Here is a 23,809-nt window from a genome sequence, read left to right as displayed (position 1 = left end):
TTGGGTTATGTTCAATAGCATTTTATTCTTGAACCGTTGAATGATCTCCACATTGCTGTTACTGGTTGTGCCCCAAAGTTTAATTCCGTAAATCCATACCGGCTTCAAGAAAGCCTTGTAAAGCAGAATCTTGTTGGATAAATAAAGTTGAGATCACTTATCCATTATCCAGTACATCCTTTTAAACTTAATCTAAACAGATGGAAGTATTTTTTTCCAGTTACGTTTTTTGAGAGATAATAATCATTTAACAGTCGAAATGAGAATGTTCTCTTTGTAAATTTAATCTTAATAATATAAATTAAATTAAATTTTCTTCAATTCATACAAATCGTTTGTGAAACATTTAATTTTTTATTTTGCTTAGAATACATATAAATATGATTATTTTCATTAACTATGTAAAAATCTGTTGAAAGTGGCTACAAATTTACTATATTTATAACAATAAACATATTTTAATTTTTAAAAAAACGCAGACTACCAATTGTTTTCCAGAAATTCAGCTAAGAAAATGCCAAAATAGCGATCCATCCTATCTCTCAAAAGAAGTAAATGAACTTATACCATAAATTTCGTATTAAATATTATATTTAATTAGAAAAAATCTAAAATTCTATTTAGTTACTACTAACACGAATTACATTTTACTCGTTCTCACGTTTCAAGATACTCAGTATTATTAGACTTTCTAATGTCGTAAAAAGATTGATATAGACAAAGTGTTCCCATAACTACTGTACTGCTTACCACATTGTACACATCTGATACAAAATTAATTTCGTTTGCCTTACTGTACTATAATTACATTCCTTATTATCGTTACTACTATTTACTCATACTTAGTTTTTAATTTTTATATTTTTAAAAATTATTCGTACTCATAAAACCTAAGTTTATATAACTGGAATAAAACTACAATCACCTCTTTGTTCCCTTTATTTTAATGCTTAGAAAAATATTTCTCAATTCAGCCGTAGTAAAACATATTATTACGTTTTATTTTTTAAACTTAATCAAAATTTCTGAGCTAGAATAATAGAAGTTTCTTTTTGTTCCTATTATAAAATTAAGTTTATTATTACGTCTTGCTGGAAGATTCTCATTAAATTTATTGTTTAACCTTAGGGCGTACTATAATAAATTAATTCCATTATGCCAGTTTTAAAATATTGTTTTACACGTAAAATATATTTTTTAAGAATTATATTAATAGATAATTAACATAATTTTGTATTTTGTAACTCTTTTGACTCCCTGTCCGCAGTTCATTGATAAGATCTATCTGACATTTTGAAAAGTTTTTATAACAAGAATTATCAAACCAAATTGTTAGTGGAATAATGTTAAAACTTTGGGATTGTAAACCGTTTTAATTTTTAGGAAATTTATGAAGATTTGGAAATATTAACTGTAATTTAAAATTTTACCTCAAAAAAATAATGGAATAGTGAGAAATTAAGAGTTTACAAGTTACTGAGAATGGAATCTTGGTGTACATCGAATATTAAATTTGGTTTGCTTATGGCGAACTATTAAATGTCGATAATTACAAGCAAAACCTTTTAACGGTAAGATCGGTCCCATGAAAAATATGTTCGTTATTTTAATTATCCAAAACAGGATAATGTAAAGAGAGAAATAATGCAGTTTAACCTGATCTGACAGACCATATTCTAATTTATTAAATATCGAAATAATTTTTTTTTTTTACATAACACAGAAACGAACTACATATTTTTTTATTTACTTTTTATTACATAATATATGAAAATGTAACACGAACGTACTGATACTAATACAAAAAAGAACTATACATTTTTCTTATAAATAAACCTAAAATCTTTGTAAACTTTATGTAACATTTTCATCGACAGCCAGATGTCAACTAGAACTTAAATATACGCTCTCATTTTTAGACATCAATATAGTTACAGTAACAAACATTTTTAATTTAGTCATGTTTTTTAATGATCCATATATCTGTGTTCTATTTCGTCACTTATCTGAAATCCCATATTTTGTATCTTACTGGAACCAAAATTGTTGCATAGCTTTCCCAAATTTGTGAGGAAATCTCCCCGCCCGATCAAAAAATAAATTAGAAATTTATCGATATTAATCTTCCCCGATAAAAAAGCACGGTTTGTTTGTTATGTGCTCGCATTTTTATTTTAGTTGCTATTGGAGCAGTGCGCCGGGTGGCTGCGCACAGCCGATTTGAATGAAACGCTTCATGTGTTAAAAAATCGCAACCCAAGAAAGAGCTAAATTTTACCGGCTAGAAGCAATCCGATGTCAATTAATTTACAGATTATTTCATTTCTAAGCGTAGATTACTTTTATTTATTAACTTTGTTTATGTAATGTACAATACTTTATAATTTTATTTATACAGCATGAATTAGAATTTATTAGGAACTACAATAATAGAAAAAAAATTAATGTTTCTCTATGTGTGATACCATTTCTTGAATTGCTTTTTCGGGTACATTACAGATCTGTAAATACAATTTTTCTATCTCCCTTAGTTTTAAATAAATTACGCTTAAAAAAAAATTAAGGAAAAATATAGTTAGAATTTGTAATTTTGCATAGCCATACCTGTGTTAGAATGATTTCGCTGATGCTTTTCTTTTATAAATAGCCTCAGGCACGTCCCCAATTAATGTTCAACTAAGTAATCGGCTGGCATGTTAGTATTCCATTTCCGTTTATAGCGGCCTTCCATCACCAAAATGTCTTGGAAGAAACGTTCACCGTGTTCGTCACTTGGTCTCCGAGGTTGTCCGAGAAATAATCCAGATGTGAGTGGAGGAAATGTATTTTCAAAGACATATTAAATCCCATAGCTCTATATGAAGTAAGACGTTGATTAACAATATCTTGGTAATTGTCGGATTTTTGTTTGCCGAGAAAGTTTTTGCAAACGTCTTTAAATAAACTCCAAGCTGCACTTTCTACATTATTTAACACTGAGTTAAATTCATCATCTGTAACCAACTGTCTTATTTGAGGACCAACAAATATTCCTTCTTTTATTTTTCTTTCACTTGCATTCGGAAATTTCTGCCCACAGTACAAAAAAGCTTAATGTGGTGAGGGGGTAAAAATATATTTTTTGGGTTCAACTAAGGGCTCATGAATAATATTTTTCCCATTTAAAGTTAAGTGTCTCGTTTCTTCCACTCTTTGGTAACATAACTCACCACATACATAATAAAAGGCATCCACATCATTTACACAATTTCGAGGCATTATGACGTTGGACTGTTAACAAACTTAAGACAGCAATAATACTGAACAAAATTAATTCATTCCTAAATCCAGTGTTTAATACAAACAAAATAGCTGTGTTTTCAGCTACATGTTTTGTGACCTGCACAGATATGATTAATCTTTTCCGTGAAGACACAGTATTAGATATGTCATAATATGCGACTATGATAAATTTAATTCTTTGTCTAGTATTGTTTATTTATAGCTTAAAAATTATGTTAACAAAGTTAAACAATAAAAAATGAGCTAACAAAATACAATATAGGAGCTTAAAATGTTGACTATACGTTGAAAAATAAAAAAAATCCTTTAATTGAAATTTAACATGTTTCAAAAATGGAGGGTGATAGAAAGATTCTGAGTTCATATTCGTTTTCAGCACCAAAAACAGATTAAAATCATGTTAAGAAAAAAAAAATGTTTATCAGTGTTATTATTTATAATTTATTATTAAATTAAAATCAAAGATTAACAATTCTTATTAATATTTAAATTAATTAATTTAATAATTATTATTCAAACTTATTAATAAAAGAAATGCATTGTTAGATTATATTTAGCAGCCAAAAAAAGGATTCTTTTTAACGAATTATTTAAAAGTGCGTTACATCGTACTCTCTCTTTTTTCCTGTTTAGCCTCCGGTAACTACCGTTTAGATAATTCTTCAGAGGATGAATGAGGATGATCTGTATGAGTGTAAATGAAGTGTAGTCTTGTACATTCTCAGTTCGACCATTCCTGAGATGTGTGGTTAATTGAAACCCAACCACCAAAGAACACCGGTATCCACGATCTAGTATTCAAATCCGTGTATAAATATCTGGCTTTACTAGGACTTGAACGCTGGAACTCTCGACTTCCAAATCAGGTGATTTGGGAAGACGCAAAGAAGAGAGCATAGGAAGCGGGAGAGAGTTGGCTGCGCAGCCGTCCGGCGCACCACATGGTCTGCTCTGCGCCAATAGCAGCAGAGTAAGGAGTAGCAGCTGGCCCGGCAACTAACGCATCAAACGAACACAGTAAGACCAACGAAGAAGACAGCGCGACGTCTCTTGGTTTTTTGAAGAATTTTTTTTTAGATATTACATTAAAATGTAATTTTATCCCCTTCATGAAACACACACCTCATCTCGATGGGCGATTTTTGATTCGATATCAATTATTTCTGTATTGAAACCTATTTGAAATTGGAAGCTAATTATTATTATTAGAAGAGTTGATAAATTAAAAATGTTTGTAAAGATTATGTTTTCTGTATTAAAAATGGCAATTTCGGGGGGGGGGATCTTGTATTCTATGTAATTTTTTACTTTACAGCCTTAGACACAACTTTGTTATAAAACCGTAAAGTAATAATATTATTTGTATTACAAAAACCTGAAATTTAATTAATCGTTAAATTATTCTTCTCCTTGTATTATTTAAATAAGATACTGAAAACAATATTCTATTTATCTAATCTCTCTGTTTTAACTGCAAACCTGATCAAAATTACAACAACCCCTTTCATTTTTATAACAAGAATTTGAAACCAATTTTTATGAAAGAAATGCCACGCTTGACCATAATTCGAACCCAAAACTTTCTGAAAACGAACGCTATCACTCCAACACGGAGATCGACGGAATCTTAATGCCTATCCTATGACCAAGTGATTTACATCAGCGATGTCATCAAATCTCATTAAAGTATTAGACACATCGTGAATTTTAGAGTTTAAGCCGAAATCTATTTACAAGAGTATTTTAGACGGTTAAGAAGAAATTGATCGTATAAGACGAGTTAAAATTACTTATCCGGCATTGTAAACGGGTAATACTGTTGCTAAAATTTCAATTTTTTTTTTCCTCTAATCTTTTTTATTTAATAATTACGCGTCAAATATTTTTATCAATGAAAGTAAACAAATCTCATTTGTTACATATCGTCTTACATAAATTAAAATTTAATATATTTAGAAAAAAAATATTACGAACGATACAGAAGCAGGTCTTAGTATATTATTAGTAAAATATCTATCCGTAACGTGCAGAAAAATAAAGACAGACTGTATTTTAATAAAGTAAAAAAAGCTGACAACATAGTTGTAGGACTTTCCCGTCATGCAGTGTTTTTATGATGCATGGCATACACACACAACTTAATTTAAACTATCATTTTATTTAAATATAATATTTTTTGTTTATTTAATTCAATAACTCTAATCAAAGCGCGCACGCATACCCTATTTCATTCGCGCGGGTGTGGTGGTACTAGCAGCCACTTTAAATACTTTTTTACATTTTAAATATTATTCATTTATTTAATTCTACCTCTCACCTGTGACGTCACAACGTAGAAGACGACTACAACACTTGTACGTCAGTGCTACACTAGCGTTCCTTGTGGTGAGAGGAGGTACTAATGACGCAGTATTCCCACTTAGCTACTGGTTTATTCAGAAAATGCTTTGAGGTGGAGATGCGATTTTGCAAAATGTTTTTGGAAATATTTTTTAATTGTTAAAAAATATGCCTAAGAAAGATAAGACCTTAAGCGAAATATCGAAATACTGAGGGCTACAGCTTCACCCACTTGACCTTTTAAGTTGAAAATTTAATGCACCAATGCTCCATATATAGAAGTAATCTGACAAAATTTGAACAAAATCGGTCGAGTAGTTCTGGTAATATAAGGTGATTTAGAGGTGACACCGAACATACACACGTACATCCGAACATCCGGAAAATTTATGGTTTTTGAGTTTTTTGGGTTCCTTAGGTATCAAAACGTAAATATTCGCCGTAAACCACATACGCTCAAATTGAACCGATTACAATCCTTTCCCTTCTAACGCTATAGTTCTGCTATAGTGCTTGACGGGAAAGCAGACGGAAAAGTATAGCGCTAGACAACATTTTAATTAAGCTTCGTCTCATAAGTCGGTCCTTGATTTTTTTAAATTGGGCTACTTATGATTCAAAAATCTCTATTTATAAGCCGTATTAAAGATACAAGGCATCTCACGGACTAGAATTAAATAGTAAAAAATGAAGCACTCTCTTTAGTTTAATTTCTACGTGAAGATTTACTCTTTTAGTGGTGTACTGTTGGCAAAATAGGCAAGCAGGTGTGCTAAACGTCAATGTATTGATGGCAAAAAAGCAGTTAAATTCAAAATCGGCTACTGGTCCTGATGGTATTTCGCCATATATAATTAAGAGTACTGCGGAACTGTTTGCGCCTGTTCTTGCCTGTGTGTTTGCGTGGAGCCTTTTGTCAGGGATATTTCTTAGCATCTGGAAGGAACACACCCATTCCTAAACCGGGTAAACGAACCATTGAGATTTTTCGTTCCATGTCAATTCATGGCGTAATTCCAAAGGCGCACAAAAGATAATCCTTGTACATATATGCAAATGTATTTTTCGCAAAATATCAGACTGTCAGCATGGTTTTATGAGGAGTAGATCTACTACAACTAATTTATCTGGTTTTCTGTCTTATGTTGGTCCGAGTGTGCAGTTGCAAGGACAAGTCGACGTTATTTATTTTGACCTGCAGAAAGCGTTTGATAAGATGCCACATCATATTTTGTTAGACAAATTACCAAAGTTTGGTTTTAATGAAGGCTATGTACGTTGATTTAGATCATATCTTGAGGATAGATTCTTTCATGTGCAGTTTGGCGGGTCAAAATCGAGTGTTAGTTATAAGATGAAGTCTGGAATCCGCAATTTTCTAACCTGGGTTCTCTTCTTTTTATTGTTTTTTTTGATTACATAAAAGTGTTGTGTGTCAGTGTTGAGTTGCTAGTTTCAGCTGTATGTTGAAGACTTGAAGATCTGCCACCGGATTTCTGGAAGTGAGGATCATATTCAGTTACAAAACAATATTAATAATGTTTATGATTGGAATACAATTATTCATATACAATTAAATCATAAAATACAATTAAATATAATTAAATCATATCCCTATTAACCTTATTAAAATAAAGAAGTTAGCATTTTCATGAAGACAAAAACTTCTGATCATTTATATTACACTGCTTCCCAGGTAATTGGCGAAGAGACGGAAACTAGAGACCTGGTTCTCTTTGATCAAAAACTGTTGTTCTCAGAACATATAAATTTAATTGCAAGCAAGGCTCGAAGAAACTTAGGTCTCATTAAATGGATAGCAAGGAATTTTAGGAGAATGGAAACTTGCACGTAGCTTTTTAAATCACTGGTAAGAAGCCATCTTGAATATTCTACATGCATATAGAACAGACATCGACTCTGTACACAACAAATGAAATTGAAGGTGTAAAAAATAAATTTATAAATTGGCAGCGTTATAAATTTGATCAAACGCATATCTCAACAGATGAACTGAGAGAACGTGTCAATCTTTAGAAGTTATCTGTTAGAAAAGGTAGGTATGATTTATTGCTCTTCTACATGGTCTACTACCGGAGAATGCAACGTTAAACTTGCGGGTTCCGAGAGGCAGTCTGAAGTAGCACTCGCTGTTCGTCGAGGAGCGGAAAAGTACTTTGTCGCCATATCATAGATGCGGTAAGGTAACAAATGGAATTGCAGAAAATGTGCAATTTTTCCCCAACATGGTGATGCACATGGGTGGTGCATTTTTTTAAAAAAAGCAAAAAAAAAACATTATTACATTTTTAATACACATCAGCGGAAGTGTTCATTGAATGTATCGTCCTGCTGCCGGTATGGATTTATAGCTACTTTTAACCACTGAATCACATATTAGTCCCAATAAAGTTTTTCCTGATTTTTAAAATCAATTAAGTTTTCAGTCGATACCTTGAGGGAATTAAGGCAATTTGAATAAAATAACATTTCTTTGATGATTTCCTAAATAAAAAATCTCAAGGCGTTAGATCACATAAAGGTGGTGGATATTCCATTATTCCTCGGTGTTTTATCGATTTGACAGTCTTCATTCAAGTAATCCCTATTTTTATGAGTATAATAAGAAAATATCAACTGCCAAATATAGGAGCAGCCGATGTCAAACACAGGATTATTTAATAGCTCAAGAATTAAATCTCAAGATATGAATTGTCTGTTACACGGTAGAAGAAATACGGCTCCAACAGTCCTTTTTTATGTTTCCACACTAAACATGATCACCAGTTACAAATTCTTCTCCAAAATTATACGAGGCTTTTCATCACAATATATGACAGACTGCTATTCAATTTGAAGATCTATGAGACGCTATGTATACTTCGGCCGTTTATTATTGAGAACTGGGCATAGTTGTGTAAATAGTAAAATTACCCCCTTCAAAACGAGGAGAACGCATGCTTTTTCACCAAGGACGAAAGCTCAGTCAGGTAAAGAGATGGTACAGTCAAAGTCGGAATTATTGAAAAAAGCTTCTCAGTTGCATGATTTTTTAGGGAGCATATTTACAATCTGATGTAAATAGAATACATTTCTGTTATAAAATACACAATTATAAAATACATAATATCAACATAATGTAGATACCAATATAAACACAATTACATAGTAATTCGCTTCGTACTTCTTTTGCTGACTGTACGCGTATTGATGTTGACAGCAAAAATACAGTTACGGAATTAAATGCCACGCGCTACTATTTTTTTTTCTGCTTAGCTCCCGGGAATCACCGTCAGGTGTTAATTCAGAGGATGAATGTAGATGATATGTATGTGTGTAAGTGAAGTGTAGTCTTGTACAGTCTGAGGTCGAAGATTTCTGAGATGTGTGGTTAATTTAAACCCAACCACCAAAGAACACCGGTATCTACGATCTAGTATTCAAATACGTATAAAAGTAACTGCCTTTACTAGGATTTGAATGTTGGAACTCTCGACTTTGAAATCAACTGATTTGCGAAGACGCGTTCACCACTAGAACAACCTGGTGGATGCACGCGGTACTATTTCTAACCTCTAATGAACACCTTAAAGCAAACTGTCCGTAGCCTCGCGCCGGGTGTCTGTCTAAAATTGAGTTTCCAAAATCGAACAGCCGAACTACAATTAAAAACATTCTCAGAGTGTATGGATTTTTACGTAGCAATTATTTTACTTTTATTTAAATTTAGATATAAATTTACGAACTAAAACCGCTCCCTTGTAAAAGATTATTTTGTTTTAAATAAAGGGATCACTCGGTCTATTTTTTTACAATTTAATAAAAATTAAACATTGTAGTAAATACTAATGGTTGACTGAAAACGATATTGCTAGAATATTAGACGTATTTTAACATTGCTAATTTAGATATAAAAAATTGATTAAAGATACTTCTACCTTAGTCTGTTTTAAACAAAAAAAATATCTTTTTTTATATATATATATATATATTATACACGTACAAAAACAAACAACCAAGGAAGTCACGTGTAACCTAATTCTATCTGTCAACTGTAAATCGTAGCAAGCTATTACTTCGGTCGCTAAAATATAAGGCACCCTACTTTAAAAATCTCTCTTTCCCTCTTTATCTTTCTTTCTCTCTTCCCCACTTTTCTTAGCCGTATTTCTTTATCAGAAACTGTTATGCCTTTATTTAATATCTAGAGTAACATTCACTTCTGAAACAATAAAATAGTGAATTTCATTTCATTTACGTAAAGAAATTATTACTAAAATTAATTATAAAATGTATTACGTAATACGTCATAGCTACTGTCACCGGTTTTGTAATATTAAAACTATATTAATGAGAATACTGTAATATTTGTTTCTTGTTAAAAACATAAATAAATAAAATTAAAAAATTAAAATAACTCCGATATTTAATCAAAGTTTTTTTATAAACAAATTTTGTGATGCAATTTTTTTTATTCATCAACAGTCTGATAATAAATTTACGAAACTATTTTTTCCCAATCCCAAATCCGGAGAGACCAATATATCTAATATCACAATAAATAAATGCGCAGACCACCAGATTTTTTAGTACTGATAAAAAAATAATAAAAATTAAATATTTACATTGTTTTTTTAAATAAATATTTTTTTAATCGTAATTTAAAATTACCTCCATGAAGTTTATTGGAATGATTAATGCTACCGTGTTTTTTATTTGAATTAATAACTTGGACCTCTATTCTAAAAACAGTCATTCAAGGATTGCCATTTTCTCGTCGGATAGTTTAAGGCTGTGTTAACAAAACACCAGAAAAACTTGGCTATCTTTGCTTTTTTCAGCTTTTTTTTTTTAATGTTGAGTTTGTTACACTTTATTTCGCTTGGAATGTATTCCGATGAATTTAAAAATCAATATATTACGTAGAGCTGTTATGAACATAATAGTAATATTTGAACATTTTTGGTTAATTTTGGACGTTGATAAAATGGTACCGTCTAGAGAGAATTAAAAAACTTACGTATTTTGGGTACTGAAGGGATCACTTGAATATATACGTGATTGGACAATTGCTTCTCTGTTGGAAATACAAGACTTTTTTATGGTTTTTTTTTTCATCAATCAAAGTCTCTTTCACTAAAAAGTTTATAAAAGCGATGATACAATACCTATATCATAAAGTATTATTTAGTAAGGTATTAAACATAAAAATTAATGTGATGTAGAAATACGATGCTTTTATTAATAATACGTATGTTCATTATAACATAAACGCAGTGGTTGCCGGAATTGAATTGTATGATGTAAAAGCGATGACAAGAAAGGGCACAAAGGATTAAGATAACAAAGACTATTATGAGGGAGATGAGTAGCGATAGACGGCATTCATTAATCCAGTTGAATTTTTATAATTATTAAAATTAGTATTTCACTTTAAAGAAAATTAAGAGAAAAATATACTCAGAACTTTTTAGGTGAAAAAGTTGTATTAATTTTAAAAAATGAGGTGATAAAAATAGGTGAAAAAGTTGTATTATATTTTAAATATAATACAACAAATAACTGAAAAGCGATTTTTTTTTATTATTATTATTACAGAACGTTAAATTAAAAATTAATCTTGTGGTAAATTACATATTTTTTTTTGATTTCCATCAAAGTAATTCCTGTTTGGTTAACTCACACATTTTATGAAAACATAAAATAAGAAGTGAAATTAGAACTGTATCAAAATCGTTTGAGTTATCTTATCGTAAAAATCCATTTAATACTATTCAAGAAATGAATGCAACACTTTGTAGACAATCTTATAATTTCATAAACATTTTCTAGAATTTCTTGAATATAAAAAAAAGCTTTTTTCTGGGTTTTTTATTTTTTATTGCTCATATTTCCAAATTTTTCCGGGATTTGCTAAGAGGGATTTGTCAGTAAGTTTTCTAATAGATAAATTTCCTGAGCCAACCAACTAGAGGGGAATGAAGAATGGAAATTTGTAACTTGTAAAATAAGTCATATCTTATTGGGATTCCAAATCCAAACCAGTACCATTTTGAATTTTTCAGAAACGTAAATTAAAAACACTTTTAAACAATATTTTTCATTTTTAGTGTTCTTTCCATTGATTATATCGTCGAAAAAATATTTATAGAAATACGGTTATGAAAAGTTAATCGTCTGCAATTTTTTTTAGCATGTACTTCTTAGGTTTCAAAGGGAAGAATATTAATTAGATTTAAAACTCCCTTTTCTTTCATTGAAATTGGTTATCCGACTTATTTTGGTATCGCATTAAATTGATAATTAATTTCTTTGTTTTACAATTTTTTTATATTAAGAATATATATATATTTAATCCATTTTTAAATTTTAAATAAACTGGGACAGTATCACTACCATTTAAGAACAGAAATCATATATTTTTTAAATAATAAAGAAAACAATTAAAAATAATGTTTTCTTTAGATTTAAAAAAAATGTTGATTATTTAAAACGAATTAATAATTGTTCCATAAACAATTATAAGAAAAACTCAAGAATTATTAACTCAACAACATAAAAAGTTATGTATTCTTTCCTATGACTGTTATTTTCACTTTTAAATTAATACTTCGTGACCCTTTTCATCCAAAGGTCGCGGCTTTGAATCCCGGTTAGGCATAGCAATTTTCATACGTTATCAATTCATTTATTATAAGTAACCAATTGGGTATAAGCCTGTTGTTGCTTTGAAATAAATAAATACAGTACAGAAACTGAAATACACTTTTGATTTTATAATAGTTAAAAGAATCCTCAAGAACCGTTCTACAGTTTACAATAAAAAGTTCATAAAATTTATTACTAGATGCGCAATTCGATTATTATTCAGTCATCATCGGTAGATACAAAAAAGTAATATAAATAGTATAATAATAAATCTAATTAGATAAATAAAATATGTACAGAATGCTACAAAAAATGTTTATTCTATCTATATTAATAAACAAAATTTATGATTGAAAATTAAAAAATAACAACCTTGTTTTGAACATTCCGGGTTAAAATAGTTGATTTGCTTACAATTTTTTTTCAATTTCAAATTCATAGCGATGTTTATTAGTTTTTAATTTCTAGTGTATTTTGTTTTATAAATTCAGATCTTAGCACTAATTAAGTATAAATTTTTTTTTCTTTTTCCTTCTAGTATTTAAATATATTTTTTAATAAATTCTTTATGTGCATAGATGACGATTGTCTAATTATCGAAATCCACTTTTTAGTATATAATTCTAAATTTTGTAAACAATTGTAAAATATTTTTGTTTAATATTTAATTTCAAAAACCATTAAACATAATTTATTCTTAACTATTCGTAACTTAAACATAACCCACATCTTGATTTTGTTAATTTTATTTATTTTACTTTCCCCGCGAATATAGTTAGAATAACTATATTAAAGAGGAAAGTATGGTGAGCACGTTAAGAATAAGATATCGGTTTTTTTTGCAGATCTTTACATTTTAGGGTCCAACTAGTTCATCTAGACAAAAAAGAAAACATACGTATGTATATTTCGCGAAAAAAAAAACAATTTCGATTTTCTTCGAAGGTATTTTAGAGAAAAATATTAAAGCAAATAAATTTGCTACCTAAGTGCATATGTATGTATAAATAGTTTTTTTAACCAACCCCCACTACTGAAAATTGAAATACAGTATTATTTTTGTTCTTTTGTCTTACCTCCCTTCGGTTTAAATATTTTTCAACGATTTTTTGAAATTTTATACTTCATATGTGGAACTATCAGGAAACGTTTAAAATTTATCAAAATTATAGAACTCGGACCTAAAATGCAGAAACGTTTTTGAAATTTTTTTTTCTTATTTTAGCCTTTCTTGAAGGGGTTGTTAGATTTAGAGAAAACTCTACTTAAGCAATTTTTTTTAGCTTAACTATACATGAATATGTTTAGAAAACTTTTTCTTAAAATCTATTCAACAAAGTTTGGCTTCCTGGTCTCCTTTTCAAACTGAAGTCAAGCCTTCCTCAACCGGCCTATCTTGTGTTACGTAGTTACATAGATGGGCGGTTTTCTTATGTCAGATATAACCAGGTATTGTTGGATAGATAATTTACCAAAAATTCCGCAAGGTTTTGTTTTAGGTCCGATTCTACATTTGATTACACTGCAGACCTTCCCAACACAGAAGATGTTTCAGTTGCGATGTTTCAGTTCCCTTCACAGACGATACAGCGATTTTGGCGGTAGATGGTGAATCCGAGTTTGCCTCGGGTAAACTGCAAGCTACACTCGACCTCAACGAATGGCTGCTAGACGGGTGGTGAAAGTCAATCCTGCCAAATTGAATCACCTGAAATTTACTATGTTGAGTAGTAATTGCTCTCCGGTTCAACTGGAAAGTACTCTCATCCTGACGCGGACACGGTACGTTACCTATGGTTATATCTAGATCGTCGATTGACCTGGAAGGATGAAATGAAAAGACAAGTGAATGTTAAACTTGCACGAGTACACTGGCTTCTTGACGGACGGTCTCATTTGTCCTTGTAGAAAAGATTGTTGCTGTATAAAGTTTTTCTGAAATCAATATGGAGGTACGGTGTAAAGGTATAGGGAACTGCTTGTAATAGTAACATTTTGAAATCACCAAACGATTTCAAAACAAGGTACTCGAGATGTTACCAGGGTCAGGAGTTCCATGGTTCGCTAGGAACGATGAGGTGCACGGGTATCGTGGTGCCAGGTGTTCGTGAGGAGATATGAAGGACCAGCAGGGATTACGTATCCGCCGGACAAGCATATATAAATGATCTGGTACTGAATCCACTTGAAAATAGTGGGGAAGTAAGACGATTAAGGAGGTTACATATACTGAACCTCGCTGATTTTTGAAGGCATTATTAATCATGAGGGCATGGTCAACTTTAAGAATCTATATTGGATTTGACTATGTTGTAGCTGGTGGTCGATTCTGAGATGGTCTGATTCTCTGCTGAGAATTCGGTGTCTGTTGTTTTTATCTGACTTTAATATCTGTGACATTACTTGAATGAATTTAATGTTTTGTGACTATTAATTATCTGACTTTATTGTTTGCTATCTTTGTTTTTGATATTGCATTGTTTGTGTCATAAGAGGTGATGCATATTATTTATATAATAATCTAGATGCCAATCTTTGAAGAGTTTTCTGTCACGTTACTCGTAGTTAAAAATTTTACTTAATAGTCGCAATCCTTCTGGCGAGCGATTATAAAAATAAATTGCTCTAGAAGAATATTATTCCCACACTTCTAATAAATATAATGTTATTTTTTTTCTCTAACTCAAATTTTATTATTATTAATAGACGGGAAAGTCATGCAATATATGGCTAGTTTTTTTCATAATCTAAAAAAATGTAGGAAGTAAAAATAATAAATGTGTAAGTAATAAATATATTTATCTGTTAATTAACGAAAATTTCAAACTTATTAAATTGCATAGATAAGGTTTGTATCAAAAATGAAAGTTAAATATTTCCTGCAAAATTAGTTGCTTGTAAAAAGTGATAGTAATCAATAGCCGATTTCTTTGTAAAGATTTTTTTTTTAGAATTCATTTTTCCTATCTCTCGATAATATTGGAGACGATCATCTAATAATTATATCTTCTATGATTGCGAAATTAATCTTCTATTTAACGAGGTTAAAAAATCAGATGTGGACACCACATGACTTCCTTGTAGGCCTATTAAATTACATTTACACATATTTTTTAAATGAAAAGTACATAAATTTTATTTCATTAATAACATCTGATATTTGTTCATATATATATTTTTTTTATTGAATTATTATTTATCGTAAACATTTTTTTACAATCAGAAGTTAATTATTATTAATAAATCGATATATTTAAATTTTAAAAAAAGTTATAAAAAGGAATGATGTCTGATTCGGTCCGATGTGCCTTCCTCTTACAAGATCCAAATATTTCATTATTTAAACTTGGTTATAACTTTGGAACGAACGAAAATAAGTACCACTTATGGTATATCGTTGAAAAGCTTTTAATGAGAGCTTATTACGGCAGTTAAGAAAAAGCCCAAAATCTTATTTTTTTTTTGTTCCGTCAATTGCAATCAAAATGGGAGGTGCACAATTAGATGTTGCCAAGTCCTAAATCCAAAATTTCAATATCCTACGGCTATTCGTTTTCGAGTTATGCGAGATACGTACGTACACACATCACCCTGAAATTAATCAAAATGGATTCAGGGATGGTCAAAATGGATATTTCCGATGAAATCTGTAAACAGAAATTTTTCGCGATCACAATAATTCCTTTACTTCATCAAAGGAAACAAAAAGGTGGTAACCCGTTTAATACATAGCTGTTACCTAACACATGAACCTTTATAAATTGATTTTATATTACCTGAACCGATTAGTGATTCCCCTGAAGGCCATATAATTATTAATAAATAATAAATGTTTTAAATATGTTTGTATTTAAAGCATTCTAAAATTTTTTTACTCAATTGAAATACGTATACTTATGACTTATATAAGTTAAGTTATATTGCTTATAAAGTATGTAACTTATTGATGTTTATTTGTAAATTTAAATAATATAATGAAGATACAAAATTTACCTAACTCCATTTTTAGCTGTAAGACCCAATATATATTTTGACTAAAAACAATTTTTTTACTTTAAATTATTACAAGATATATTATGTGGTATCTTATAGGTTTTTAATAAATAACATGTACAATTATTATTATTATTAATTGATATTAAGTTATTAATTCCTTATAATTTTTAAAAATTCATACATTCTGAAAGTACTTGAAGTATTTGTCGTGCATTAGATTTTTTCGTAACTTTCTTAATTACTTATGTAATTAAAATTTGTATTTGAAACTTTGTAAATTTTTTTTCATTATTCATTTAATATGTAGTATAAAATGAATCATTTTTTTTAAATTAGTTTTTCATAGTTAAGTAATTACTGATTCATTAATATTTTTCCTAATTCTTTCTTTGACTTATTTCATCAGATTTACAATGATCAGTATCCAACCTTGGTTTCACAAACTTCTTTTCTTTTTTTTTTTTAAATAAGTGTTATTGAGAAAAAAAAAATCATAAATAACTTCAAAATGTGTTGTACGTTTTGAATGACTATTTCGAATGCATATTTGTACTACTAGTACAATATTGTACAATTTTTTTATTGATAGTTTCGTTATTTCCGTAAAATGAATAGGCCTAACGCACGCAAAAAATTAATACTGATAGTAAAAGTAGAAGTGATTAACTCCAAAAAGAATAAAAAATTATCAGACAATTAACGTAAAATTTTCAAATAAGGACAACATAAATGAGTAAAAATGTGAATGACAACAAAGCCATTTATAATTTATAGTTAACGAATTAGAATAAGAATTTAAAACAAAGAAAATATTACAAACTGATACATTGGTGTATAACGTTTTTGAATGGTTTTGGCAGGTTAATCTAAAAATATCCCAATTTACTGGCCTTTAATAATGGGCCAAAAATTAAAAGCGAATAAAGAACTTAATTTGAAAAATTACAAAGCATCAACTCGATGGCTATAAAAATTTATATAATCGATTGATGAACACGAATTAAGCGAGTGGCTTGGAAAACTAAAGCAAGTTTGGAAGTTATGATGAAAGCAAAATTTATAACGCAGTTGAGACAGTTCTGTTTAGCGAAAGTTTTGTCAGGTCCTGGATGCTGTACGCTAGTGAGAGGTTTTACTACATAATTAGAATACTAGTTTTTAAAATTAAAGAATGCATATGGTTACTGATTACGCTACAATTAAAAAAAAGTCTCTATTTCTCTTTTCATTTGTGAAATCGAAGAACGATTTATAATTAGAATTACCATTACCTATGAGATAATATAACAAATTGCCGTAGAATGATACTACTTAATATTGAGCCCTAAAAGAAAATAGACATGTATAATAGATATACAAATATATAAAAAAATTACTGTAAAATAAATCACTTAGGGATGAAGGGCAGTTACCTATTTCTAATTACAAAATATAATATTGTTCGCGACCTCATCTACGTAAGTTAAAGTTAGGTCAGGTTGTTTTCACTTGCACGTTGTATTGTCTGCTGTAACTAACTCGCTCTTCTAGAATACAGATCGCTGTAGTCTAGGCAGGGGGTTGATCAGTGATCGCGGAAGTAAAGTTCATTCTGTCTAGGTAGTTGTCTTTTTGTTGTCTAACGTAATTTGTTATATTTCAGTTCAGAAACATAACTTGCATTTACACGCACACGCATAAAATATACGCCTCTCCAAAACACTTCTTGCTTAATACAGCTAATTAATAAATGAAATTAGTCAGGGTGTGGTAAAAATTTATTTTCTATATTTCCAAACTTCTTATCGTTACATATATTCTATCATGTACACTAAATTAATAACATCATTTCTATTTACAAATTAATGCTGCCTACCAGCATATGCAATGAGTTAATATTTTTAAGTATTAGTTGTAACAAATTTAATAATTGTAGTCTCAGACATAGCTTGGAATGTTGTTATGAACTTAATCTAAAAACCTGTCAGAATAGTTAATATCTGCTGCTGTATAACTGAAGAATGATTTTTTTTTTTATTACATTTAAGCTTTTAAATACAGAACTGCTTGAGGGTAAGCATTTATTAACTAGCCTATGTAGGTTATAATAAAACATGGATTTTACCAGCTGTGTGCATAAATTGTAATGCTTACTAAATTCTTTTTATAACATTTTATGTTAATTCAAATTATGTAAAACCGTTAATAAATATATACAGTTCAGATCAATAAATAAATTACAAATTATATAAATTATGTTAGGATTGGTTAAGTTTAGGACTGGTCAGATAACAAAGATGAACTACTCCAGCATTTGCTTAGAAAGATCAAGGTGAGAATAGGAAAACCTCACTACCTCATTTAGTGGTAACATTAGTCCATATAACCTCGTAAAACATTATATGAAATAATTGTAATGTAAAATATGAAAAATAAATAAATAAATTATTAATAAAGAATAAAACATTAAATAAAGATGTAGAAAATTCTGTTTCATTTAATTAGAACTATTTAAAAAATTCATTATCTAAGGAATACGCTTCATATATAAAAATAAAGCTTTTATAAATTTGGAAAGATGCTTTAGTATTAGGTAATTTATTAAATTTACCAATGTAAATGACATAATCAGGGTGTTTTGTTTTTCAAAATGTAATATCTATTTCATGTAATAGATATAAATTTGCTCACAGTTAATTTACACAGTTTTTTAAATGAAAATTACATAAAATTCTATTTCATTAAAAACTTCTGATATTTTTTTTTTGTTATTGAATTATTATTCATTGTAAAAATTTTTTTACAATGAGAGATTAATAATTATTAATAAATCAATATATTTAAATTAAAAAAATTTAAAAAAAATTTAAAAAAGAAGAAGATGAAGTAAGATTTAAACCGATGTGTCTTCCCCCTTGCAAGATCAAAATATTTCATTAATTAAAATTTTATTTAGTTATAACACTGGAACCAATGAAAATAAGTACCACTTATGAAATATCATTGAAAAGCTCTCAGTGAGGATCTTTTACTGCAGTTAAGAAAAAGTCCAAAATCTAATTTTTTTTTATTTTTGGATTTTTGGGCACTTTTAGGCTAATTGATTGCAATCAAAATAGGAGATGCACAACTAGATGTTACAAGAGTCCTAAATCCATAATTTCAACATCCTATGGCTAATCATTTTCAAGTTGTGCAAGACACATACGTACATAAATACATACATACATACATACATACATACATACATACATACATACATGTAGACATCGCACCAAAACTAGTCAAAATAGATTCAGGGATGGTCAAAATGCATATTTCCATTTAAATCTGGAAACTGAAATTTTTCATGATCTCAGTACTTCCTTTACTTCATACAAGGAAGTAAAAATGGAAAGTTTCAAAGTAAAATGCTGACAAATTGAAGCTTAGATACACCAGTTAATTTTTAATGCTGTCATTTCCTTAGTTCTTAATCCCAGCCTCTATTAATGCATCCTAGCTTGTAATACCTACACAAACAAGGTCACTTCACAAACAAGTAATGGGATTAATAAGTAAGTGTAGGTCCTGCGTACGTAAAGCTTTACCCCATCCAAAAGATTCTAAATAATATTATTTACCAATAACATTGAATTATTGGTTAATAGTATTCATATCAGTAGTAGATAAAATTTTGTAACCAACAGAGAGAAATTTACTAAGAATTTACTTATCAAAGGTGAGTTAAATTCTAAGTTGGGAATAACAACTTGCAATACAGCAACATGTGAACACTCTACATATTACCTTTTAAAATGTTAATAAATCTATTATTGAAATTATTGAATAGTAATATGAGGTTTTATCATTTTATAGGTTTGCCGTGGTCCAGATTTCACGCTAGATGTGCATCAAGCTGAGAGACTGATGCGAAAACTGAAAGCAAGCAAAAGACAAAGGTGTTGGTGCAGAGTGGTAACCTCAATGATGGCCTTATTCTTTTTCCTTCTATCTGTGATGGTTGTTAGTATGATACTTACACGGGGAAAACGTGTTTTTGGATCTTTATGTAACGGTCAATTTATTTCATCAGGACTGTGTTAGTTTGGTAATATAAAAATTAAAATTTTTAATTTAAAGTTTTGTTTTTAAACATACATCTCAAATATTTTAATTAATTCTCACATTTTATTGCTTTTAAAATAAAGAAATTTAAATTCTCTACTAAGTAAATAGTACTTTACGTAAATATAATTATTTATTTTTCTTCTAAATCCTTTTATATTGAAATTAATTATGCAAGTCAAATTTTTTTACAAAAGATTTTTTAGAAGAAATTTATGTTTTTATAATACTCTGATTTAGTATTTAATAAAGGGAAAAATATTTTAATATAAAATTTATTTTTTTCACATTTGATATATATTAGAACATCACTCAACTGTCAAAGAACCTGCAACATTTAAATTACTTTTTACCAATTAAGAGTTTTAAATATATAAATAAAATACTCAGATAAAGATTTATTTTTTGTTTGTTTTAAATTCAAAATATCAAATGATTATTAAAAAAATACAGTTAATAAGCAGAAAAAATACTATAGATGATAGATTTAAGTTTTTACATTTTTTTTTTTTTTGTTATAAGTTTTTTGTTATTTTTCATGTATTTAGAGCACATCAATTTGCAGAAAATTATTAAATTTTTGCATTTAAAATGGTAAAACGATTTACATGTATCCTGAAAACAAAAAAAATATCTATCTTTATACAGAAAACCTGACTTAAACTTTCTTATGTTTTTAGTTATTACACCGTGAAAATGATAAAAATTTATTATAAACTACCTTCAAAAACGACCTTCATACTTATTCATTCAAGTGTTTTTTAAAAACCTATGTTAAAGTTATTGTTTTTTTCAATATGCTAGTTTTCATAAACCCTTCAGAGCATGCTTGCTTTCTCTATGCCTTTTATCTTACACAACTTTTTAAATTTCTATTTGAAACGATTTATTAAGTTACTGATAAAGTATTGTACATGACAAAATCATTTTGCCATAATAGAAAAGTACATAAAAGATTTTAGACAAACTAAACTGACTAAAGATCTTTTGCTTTGATCAGAGCAAACCTTTTTCAAAATTCTTCTTTGTCTATTTAATTTCTAAAAAAGTGATATTTTTGGGTGTTTTTTTTTGTTGATAATATTCTATATTACATATGTAATACTATGTATGTTTAATGTGATCAGAAAACCCTCTCAACACGTTTGTGAACTGGAATGTACTTACAAAATTGTCCTAAAAATGTTCTCTTCTAGTGAATACTGTTATTTTCTTTGAAAAAATATATTATATTCAATCACAGCAGGCAATTAAATCAATTTCAGTTTGGCAGGTGGTTTTCTCCTAACTTAGGCTAACAACTTCTATAATAGGCATGGTCAAAATTTTCCATTCTTTTTTTTATAAATTTTTTTTATGGAATAACACCACTATTATTTTTATTAATCGTTATTTTTGAATTACTGTAACAATACTAAAAACAAAATATTGTATATTTGACTGTAGAACATCTACATATCAGGTATAAAAAATATGCAGATGAACATTTGTTAAGTAGATGTGATGACATTTCATCAAAATATTAACTCCTTACTTAAAATCTTATCTAAGTAAGGTTTTTTAAAAAGTAAATAATTTTATCTCAAAAAGTATTACAAACTGTTTGTATTATTTTTGTACTATTATAGTACAAAAATGTAGACCATAGTTTTTTTGTCTCTTAATGCTCAATTTCTCAGGTTTTTGAGATATTGCAAATGGGATTTCTAAAAATGTTTCATAGAAGTCCTTCCTAATGACAACTTACATAATGGAGTGTGCTATATTTATACTGTACTACCTCATTACAAATATAGACCACATTCTGTTTTAAAGAATAAATTACGGTAATTGAATTGTTCTTGAAATATATATATATATCTAAATACAAAACTTCATTAAAAAAAGTCCTTAAGCTGAATATTTATTTCCAGGGAAGCAAAGATTCTAATTTTATAATAATAGTATTTAATATTCAAAAGAATTTTATTAAATCTTAAAAAGCAATAAAATGTGTAAAAAATAATGTAATGAGAATGTATTATATTTTACTTTTTAAATTCTATACATTAATTTAACATTATATTTATCAAGTATCATGATAATATTCAATATTCATGGTATTAAAGTGCCTTGATAAAACAAAACACTTAAACAGTGATAATAGTTGTAGTAGTAGTGGTAGATGCATAATTAATGACTATTGTAATTTAAATAATGATATTTTTAGTAATAAAATAATATTTATAATTCTTTTTTTAATATTAACATATTGCAGATTTAATTGACTCTAGTCAGTCATTTATAAATATTACATTACTTGTATTAATTACATATTTACAGGTAATTTAAAAAAAAAAATTATTATGTTAGTAAAATTTAATATGCTACTCTTATTAAGTAATTACGAACAATTCAGATGAGCAAACTTTTTAATAATTTAAAAAAATATATACATTACATAAGTTGTCATAATAGCATTTTTTTCCCGGTATATTTATGAATATTATAAAGTAAATTAAAATGTTTAATGTTTTCTACTCTTAAAACAGTAAAACTATAGTAAATAAGACTATCCAAGCAGATTTGTTGACAACTAATTTGATAACAGTTTACTTAGCATACACTATCTTGAAAGTAATATTATTGAAAATATTGATGTTATTTTGGATAACATGAATAAATGACCTGAAGAGAAGCAAAAATAGTAGCACAAATTAATCATCTATATTACATATTCAATTAATTCCATATACGCAGTTCAATAACAGCAACTTAAAACTGCTAACCAATTAATATTGGTCAAATAATCGTATCAGTACAATTATGGGATGTTTTATTATTGAACTGAACTTTTTGTTCACACTTGAATAATTTATTCTTGCCATATTTCATGATTTTAGTTAGATGAAAACAGATTGTAACACCTTTTACTATTTCTACAGGGCATTAATTGCTCCAAAAAATAAAGTAATCTCATACTTGTAACAAGTTCAAAAGAATAATTTAGTTCTTAAGTTTACCAACAACATTAAACATATTTTCACAGTTTGATATTGGGTAAGAAATTCATTAGCTTTATAGGCTACACAAAATATCTGAAAGGCTTAAAATTATTTATTTTGCATTCTACCTTTATTAATGGTCAAAGAATAAATTATACAGTTACTGCTGCTGGTTTTAGTTCAATCCAGTTAAAATTATGTGATTACACAGCAGTAATTAACAGCTGTGTCAGAATTATTCATGCAAAATACAAGACCAGTAAAAAACAATGTAGTATATCTTGAAATATAATGACAGTGCTGTATAACAATGCAGAATAATGTTGCAAAAATGGTGTACATTAATCCATCCCAAGTATTGGAAATAAGTTTTAAATGTTTTCAGCTGAAGCCCAAATTAAATGTTTATCATTATGCTACATGCAGCATTTAGAAAAAAAAATATGCTAAGATCTGATATATCTCAGTGTATT

The 23,809-nt window shown here is 28.6% G+C and overlaps 1 protein-coding gene across 1 annotated transcript in view; it reads left to right on the top strand.

Moving 5' to 3' along the window:
• Positions 1 to 20,522, top strand: part of LOC142320981 (uncharacterized) — a 261,926-nt gene extending 241,404 nt beyond the window's left edge. Inside the window, exon 6 of the mRNA XM_075358980.1 lies at positions 20,104 to 20,522. Within this exon, the coding sequence (XP_075215095.1) occupies positions 20,104 to 20,331 (228 nt within the window). The 3' untranslated portion in view covers positions 20,332 to 20,522. The remainder of the gene's footprint in view (positions 1 to 20,103) is intronic.
• The last annotated feature ends 3,287 nt before the right edge of the window (positions 20,523 to 23,809 follow it).

Source organism: Lycorma delicatula, chromosome 3 (assembly GCF_047948215.1).
Source record: "Lycorma delicatula isolate Av1 chromosome 3, ASM4794821v1, whole genome shotgun sequence".
NCBI lineage: Eukaryota > Metazoa > Arthropoda > Insecta > Hemiptera > Fulgoridae > Lycorma > Lycorma delicatula.
The sequence above is the reverse complement of the archived record's forward strand: the minus strand, read 5'-3'. Positions and strand labels throughout refer to the sequence as shown.